Source organism: Lactuca serriola, chromosome 5 (genome assembly GCF_051521515.1).
Source record: "Lactuca serriola cultivar US96UC23 chromosome 5, Lser_US96UC23_V15, whole genome shotgun sequence".
NCBI classification, from domain to species: Eukaryota; Viridiplantae; Streptophyta; class Magnoliopsida; order Asterales; family Asteraceae; genus Lactuca; species Lactuca serriola.
Genome location: NC_136412.1, coordinates 295,265,282 through 295,272,864, shown reverse-complemented (window position 1 = coordinate 295,272,864; position 7,583 = coordinate 295,265,282). Strand labels below are relative to the sequence as shown.

The following is a 7,583-nucleotide window of genomic DNA, read 5'->3' as shown; positions in this document are numbered from 1 at the left end:
AATTTCAGTTCATTGGCCAAACTGTTGGTACAAAAGAGCAAATAAGCATCAACAAAACAGCAAAAACATCGTTGTATTTTTATGACGTTTGTAATTGAACGCATTTATTTGATAAATACCAGTTATTTAACTTTAACCTAAAACTACCAATAAGGCAAAGCATATATTATAGTGATCATATATATGATTATTTTTTTTAGAATATGGAAAAAAAGGCAAAACGTCTTGGTCCATTCTTTTGTGATAAAATTAAATGTTCATCGTCATGAAGAAAAATACATCACAAGCCAAACCTACCTGATGTTTACTACCACAAAAATCTGAATTCAAGTAGGAGTGAATGCTTTAAAAGCTTTACATTAGATGGTAAAAAAAACAAGTATTAAATAGTTTGAAAAAAGAAAAATATGTTCATTGATTGATGAAACGATTAAAGTATTTTGCATTTTTCCGTGATTACCTCAAGTATAATGAGTACATAATTGGTAAGTTTTATTTGTTTAAATATGTGATTAGATAAAATAAAGTGGTGAGGTGGCAGCATGGTTGATAACATAACCTATGAATTTTTCCCTAAAAAAAACAAAAATTATACAACTCAACTCACAAAAAGAAAGTTGACTACAAAATGATGTTGAAAAGAGAAGGCATACATTTAAAGTTCAACTTTGTTAGATTTTGTGTTTTGGTGTGTGAAACTTGCCTTCTTTGCTTTCCACCATTTCTGCATCCTAAACGCGATTTTGGTTGCATGATGCTTTGTTGCTTCACTGGCATCTATAATGCCTTTTCTTATCTTTTCCTTCCAATCCATTTTTTTCTTGTTATTTTCCTTCTCCCTTAAAATCTTCCCCTTTTAAGTCACAAAAACCATAAAACTATTCAAACCCACATTCATTAAATCCGACAAGACTAAATCAATAAAAATGATAGTTCAGTGGCTAAATCAATAAGATAGTTAAATCTCAAAATACAACATAAAAACACAACGTATTTTTACCATTTTATCCATTTAGCCACTTAATTATAATCTGTAATCATCTAACTATTATACTTTTTTGACCATTTAAAAAAAAAACCGTTTTTCTCTGTTTTGCTTTTACCAAAGATTAAAAAAAAAGTTTATTCTCATAAAAGATCTGATATTTTGTGTTTTTTCTTGATTAAACCTCAACTTTATTTTTTTTTCTTAAAAAAGACCTTACATTTTTTCGTTTTTTTAGATCTAACCCTTTTAGTCATTTCTTTCTAAAAAACTTGTAAGATATGAGGGTTTTTTTTTCGGAAAAAAGTAAAAGTTGAGGGTTTTTTGGAAATAGTTTGAAAGTTGAGGGTTCTTTTCGGAAAAAAATACAAGTTCTTTTTCAGGAAAAAAGATAAAGTTGGAATTTAATCTGGAAAATAACACAAAATATAAGATCGTTTATGAAATTAACCCCTCAAAAAAAAACACAACTTACTTTCATTATTTTATCGATTTAGCCACCCATATAATTATTTAAAAAAATGTTTTTTTTTTCAAATGGTCAAAAAAAGGTATAATGGTTTACTCACTATAAAAAATAGTCAAAGCGACTAAATCGATAAACATATAAAAGTACAAGTGCTTTTCTGTAATTTCCCAAAAACAAAAACACAAATTTTCCCTAGATTCTTACCAAATTGGAACGAATTGGTGACTCATCATCATCATCATCATCATCATCTGCATCTTCATCATCAAAGTTTTTTCCACTCATCAATTCTTCCCTTGAATACATTTTCATTCCAGGTGCCCCTGGCATACCCTCCATTGATTTCAACATTTTTTCCATTTCAGCCTCTTTTGCTGATTTAGCCACAAATATCTCCCCTGGTTCCCTACCCTAAAATTTTAAACCAATAAATATAAGTAAACATTAAAAAAATGTCAACATTTTTATTTTTTTTGTAAACTACCTTAGGAACTGGTGGTGGCTTTTTACTACATGCTTCAGTGAGATCTTTGCATAGGTATTTCACCAATGAATTTATTTGAGGTTTCTTTTTGTAAATATACTCTGCAACATCTGTGTCGTAGTATCCTATGACCTAAAAACAAAAGTTATATTAGCAGGGATATTAAAGAAAAAGAAAATTTTAAAGTAAAAAAGAAAAAGAAAAATAAATAGTTACTTACTTCTTGACAAGCTCGTTCAATGGTCTTGCATTCTGAACCACATTGACCTTCAGAATCTTGTTCAACCAGCTGCAAGTGGAACAAATTAGAAAGTAAGATATGGGAATTGAATTCCATGGGTTTTAGGATGGAATGTTGAAATCCAACCACGGGATTGGAATGGAATTGAATTCTAATTCCGGATATTCAATCTCATGTGCCTTGTACTAATGGGCAAATTGAAAAGGTGGAGTATCTATCCCAAGTATCAAATGATACTAATGAGATGGATTTATACCTTTTTATTTCATGTTGGGTTCTCAGTTTCATAAGTTGAAAATTATTATTCTTGCTGACAAGTTTGTTTTATTTGCATCATAGCAGCTATGTTTGGACCACAGAACCAAATTATTGAATGACATCGACAAGCAAAACCTACCAAATTTTAGTAGTAAAGCTTGATGTTCCCTATCTCACTTCTGACAAGTACTACAAACATCAAATGGTTTCATGTAAACCCTAACCAACTTCCCAATTTTCCAATCATACTATAGTAGAGATAAAAGAAGAAAGCATTACCTCCAATCTATCCCCTTGTTCGACAATATCAATTTTGAGCATCCAATCAGCTTCTTGTTTCTTCAGATTGCATACATTCTCGGAAATTTCAATAATATCATACTCTGAGATCTGATATCGATTGACAAACAAAAACAAAACAACATCAATCACATGCACAGTTGAGAACAGAATCCAGAAGCGAAATGTTAGAATATTGATCCTCCATATGTACTTTGAATACCCTTCCCCATTGACAAGTAAGATTAGATCACTAATGAATCATCGAACTAGTAGCAAATTTGAAAAGATTGAAAGAAACACAGAGAGAAAATTACCTTCTTGGGAGAAATCTTAGCTTGTTTGTCTCGAACTTGTTCGTATAATTCCTTCGCAAGCTTCTCGCATACTTGACATTTGATGAAAGGTATGTCATCTTTCCGAGCAACTCCAACTGGCTTTGAAGAATACGATATTTGAATCCACGAAGAACATAACAATAAATTCAACAATAATGAATTAAACACCACTGTTCGATCGATCTTCGCCATTACTGTGAGTGCTGGTGTGTTGGTGGAAGATCCAAGAGGGTTTTACTAGCAGTACACTGCCGTTGGGGGTCCCGATTTTGGTAAATTTTGTATGGACGAAATTGCCCTCGTAGACCAGTACACGTGTTTCGTGGCTTGTGATTGGCTACTTTTGAAGCCACGTGAACTATAACAACAATCACAACCAATAGGAAACAAGTGACGTTGGCAACCCCTTTGAGCTTTTTATAAAACTAAACCAAATGTATATTGATAAGAAAGCAATTTATATTATTATAATCATCTAGGAGGCTAATGATTTTTGTTTCGTTTATAAAAAATATTGCTAACCTTAATTTTATATGTATTATAAGACTGGAGGGAGTGGTGTCATAAAAACTGCACTCCTTTCTCTGACACGTAGGAACCACATAGGTGTCATCAGGGGCATAGTCAATATAGACAAGAGTGAGCATTGGTCTACCCACACAAAATTAAGGTTATATATATATATATATATATATATATATATATATATATATATATATATATATATATATATATATGTGTGTGTGTGTGTGTGTGTGTGTGTTAAATAAAAGGAATCAAAGTTGTAATATGGTTTATTTCATTCAAAATTTGAAATTAGTATAAGAGAATATATTATTGTCTATGTCGATTAGACTTCATTTTAGATTAATTTAATGATGTAAGATAATATCGTGTGCAACTTAAAATAAACAACTTAGTTAAGAATACATATATAATTACATTTTGTTATCGTTTAAAAAATTTTGCCACTTGTTCATATTATGTATATTTTTGGCCTACCCTAAAAAAAATCATGGCTACACCACTGAGTGTCACATAATTTATACCACACAAAGTGTGGTTCTTTACGATACCTAGGGTGTGCAAACTATGGTAGAAAAAAGAGAGAGGTGAGAGAGAGGACAAGAGAGAGAGAGAGAGAGAGAGAGAAAGTGGCAGATTTTGGGATAGGTGCAACCAAACCGCACCCAAGACCGCATAGGGGGCGGTGTTCCCCTGTTTATGTGGCACTGAGTGCGGCCAAATTTGGGTGCATACCTAGGGTGTGTACCCAAGACCAAGAGTTGACCAATTTGATTTCCAATGGTATTTTGGTAATTTTGGTATTTATGGAATTGGTTCTTTGGTAGTGTTTTGTGGTGGAGTTCGTGTCGGTGGTCGGAGCAGCTTGGTCTTATCTCTTCAGTCGGCAATTGCAGGTGAGTTCTCCTCACTATATCGACAGGGTCTACGGCACCAAAGCCGGCCCTTTATCGGATGGAAATCCGGGTGTTGTTTGTTATGTTATTGCTCTGCTAGATCTGTATCCTGATATTTAGGATGGTGTTATGTTAGTGACTTGGTTAAGGTCGGTACCCGATATTTAGGGTAATGCTATGTTAGTGACCTAGTTAAGGTCGATACCCGGTATATAGGGTAATGTTATGCTAGTGACCGGTTAGGTCGGAATCCTGGTTAAGATGTTGATATGCTATGTGATCTGTTAGACTATTTGTCTGGTTAAGGATTTGTTATGTGATTAATTGTTGTATGTGTACATGGTTGTTTGACGGAGGTTGGGTTGAGGCGGGTCCTGCTTCGTGTTGTAGGCCAACATACCCAGGGCGGACCGGATATTCCGAAGGCCCAACGAGCGGTCCGGATAGGCTGAAGGCCCCAAGAGGGCGGACCAGACGTGTCGAGGCTCGGAGAGTGGACCAGGCCGACTGAAGGCCCGGTGTGGGTGGACCAGTCATACTGTAGACTTAGATAGTGGACCAGGTGGATTGAAGGCTCGGTGTAGGCGGACCAATCACACTGTAGACTCGATGTACATGGTTAGACTCGGAGGGTGGACTGAAGGCCCGGTGCGGGCGAACCAGTCACACAGTAGACCTGATGTGCATGGTTGTTCTATTTGTGATATGTTATGAGTATGTTTATGTGTGGTTGGTATTTTGGGGGTAACTCGCTAAGCTTTCGGGCTTACAGTTCAGTGTATTGTTTCAGGTACTTCAGGAGATCGTGGCAAGGCGAAGGCGTGATCGTACCGCTCCTCATGTTTTATGATTTATGTGAAATGGTTTTGGGGGATACTCTGATGTTTAAACTATTTTGAAAACAAGATGTATAAACTTAATGGCTTTTGAATGAGATAAAATGTTTTAATTTGGCTCAAATTTTATGGGTGTTACAAGTTGGTATCAGAGTCTTGGTTTGAGTAAATTGGAGGAACATTCGTGTGAATCCAGTCTCAAATAAAGGATAGATTTTCAAAAATAGTTTTCAAAAGGTTTTCAAAATAAGTAAAGGAGGACGCAGAGGGTACGGTCAGCCGGAGCCAGTAAGTAGACCCCAAAATACCATACAAGTTATTTGATTATGTGATATGTTAGAACAACATGCTAGTACTAGGCTAGGGATCTTCAGGAATTGCATGATAGAATTGTCTGATTATATGATGCCTGATACCTAGGGTTTCCTTTGTATGAAATTGACATCATTACTGTAGTTATTTAGTGTATGCATCATGGTTATACATAATTAAGATATTATAGCCTGAGAATATTTGATTTGGCCTTATGTTCTACTCTTATATGATTGGGAGCTTAGGGTAGGATTGGATATTCAAAAGTCTCTAGGGTCCAACGTTGTGTATGACTAGCATACACTAGTGATGCAGGGTTGGTGGAAGTTTCATGGATGAGAGGGTTGCGTGAGACCGGTAGGTCGGTTATAGGATAGTGGTGCTCCTCTAGGAGTGGGGATCGAGTGTTCGTTATGTATATGCTATTGTTAGGGTGTTGTGGTGATACTTGATACAAATATGGGTAGGTGTGGAAGGTAGTATGGGCCCGTACTACTGAAAGCACAGGACCCATACGCGTATCAAGGAAGTCACAACCCCTAGGGTTTTGTTGGAAGCTAGTTCTCGGGGTTATTATGAGGAATGCCTAATATCTTGTGGCGTATTTTCAGTATGGCGATTACGAGACGTCTCGGGGCAGGATCCGGTTCGGGATCGGGACAGGAGAGGGTGATCAGGATGGATCAGTACCACCCGAGGTCATTGGTCAGATGAGTACGGACGAGTTGGATGCCAGGATTCATGAAATCCTACATGATGAGGTTGCTGCTATGTTCCGGGCTGAGTTGCCGAAGATGTTTGGGTCGATCAAGACCGCCATGGTTGAGTACTTTGATGAGCGCTATGCAACTCTTGTGGAGGCGACTGCCGCGACAGCTACATCGGCTGTATCAGCGGCAGGGGGAGGAACCGATCGAGGTTTTCGGTATTGGGACTTCGATAATACGAAGCCCCCTACTTTCGATGGAGTTTAGGATCCGATCGTTGTTATGAGATGGTTTTCAGACGTGGAAGGTTGTTTCTTCACGTGTTCATGCCCTGCTGATCAGAGGGTGAGGTGTGCTCTGAACCTTTTGAGGCTTGGGGCGAAGGATTGGTGGAGGTTGACTACGGGATCTTATTCGGATGCGCAGCGGGCTGCGGTTACTTGGGATTAGTTCTGGGAGATGTTCAACACTCTTTATGTTCCACGGGTTGAGAAAGAGAGGTTGGCTCAGGAGTTCCTAGAGCTGAAGCAGGATGCAGAGTCGGTGACGAAGATCACCAGGATGTTCACTGAGAGGGTGATGTTTTGCCCCGGAGTTTGCTTCGGAGCAGGCTCAAATGTCCCGATATCTGAGTATGCTTAAGAGGGACATCAGGCAGTTTGTGTCCACGCAGAGATGTGATACCTTGTTAGAGCTGCAGGAGGCCGCCAGGCGGCGAGAGTTAGAGATGGAGTTGCAGTTACGAGAGCAGAGGCAGGCCCCGGTGCAGTCGCAGTCGGCGCCGAAACGGTCCAAAACCGTTGACTCTAGGGTTGGAGGTCAGAGCAGCCGCACATGTGAGAAGTGTGGGAAGGGTCATGCCAGAGTTTGTAGGTCCAGTGGTGCGTGTCGCAAGTGTGGGAAAGAGGAGCATTATGTGAGGGATTGTCGTCAGTCGGTCCCGACTCAGGATATGAGGATATGTTATCATTGTCATCAGGTTGGACACTTAAGGGTCAACTGTCCATAGCTTGTTGCTAGACCAGTGCAGGCTCTAGCACCGGCCACTTTGAGGATTACGGGTGGAGGTCAGGGTGGAGCGGAGCCTCTGAGGGCTCAGGGACATGCTTTCCAACTTACAGCAGAGGAGGTTAGGGCAGAGTGTGACATCCACATTTTCACGGACAGAAAAGACTGATTACGTTTATGCTTTATAAAAATCAGAGTACTTCTTTTAATGAAAATGTTGCGGAATTTGTTCCCAGAAAAAAACA

At 38.3% G+C, this 7,583-nt stretch overlaps 1 protein-coding gene across 1 annotated transcript; it reads right to left on the bottom strand.

The window, feature by feature from the left end:
- Positions 1 to 546: 546 nt before the first annotated feature.
- Positions 547 to 3,296, bottom strand: LOC145054694 (nucleophosmin). Its single transcript, XM_079002944.1, has 6 exons — positions 3,034 to 3,296; positions 2,717 to 2,827; positions 2,159 to 2,227; positions 1,939 to 2,070; positions 1,659 to 1,865; positions 547 to 853 (listed from the first exon to the last, which is right to left on the bottom strand). The coding sequence occupies exons 1-6, from the start codon at positions 3,244 to 3,246 to the stop codon at positions 656 to 658; spliced, it is 930 nt and encodes a 309-aa protein (XP_078859070.1). The 5' UTR covers positions 3,247 to 3,296; the 3' UTR covers positions 547 to 655.
- Positions 3,297 to 7,583: the final 4,287 nt, after the last annotated feature.

Bases quoted from the DNA above. Each gene is read 5' to 3' on its own strand.
- LOC145054694 (XM_079002944.1), bottom strand. From the start codon at position 3,246: ATGGCGAAGATCGATCGAACAGTGGTGTTTAATTCATTATTGTTGAAT. The intron at 2,228-2,716 runs GTAATGCTTTCT...TTCCACTTGCAG, and splicing joins AACAAGGGGATAGATTGGAG to CTGGTTGAACAAGATTCTGA. The intron at 2,071-2,158 runs GTAAGTAACTAT...TTTTGTTTTTAG, and splicing joins TTGAACGAGCTTGTCAAGAA to GTCATAGGATACTACGACAC.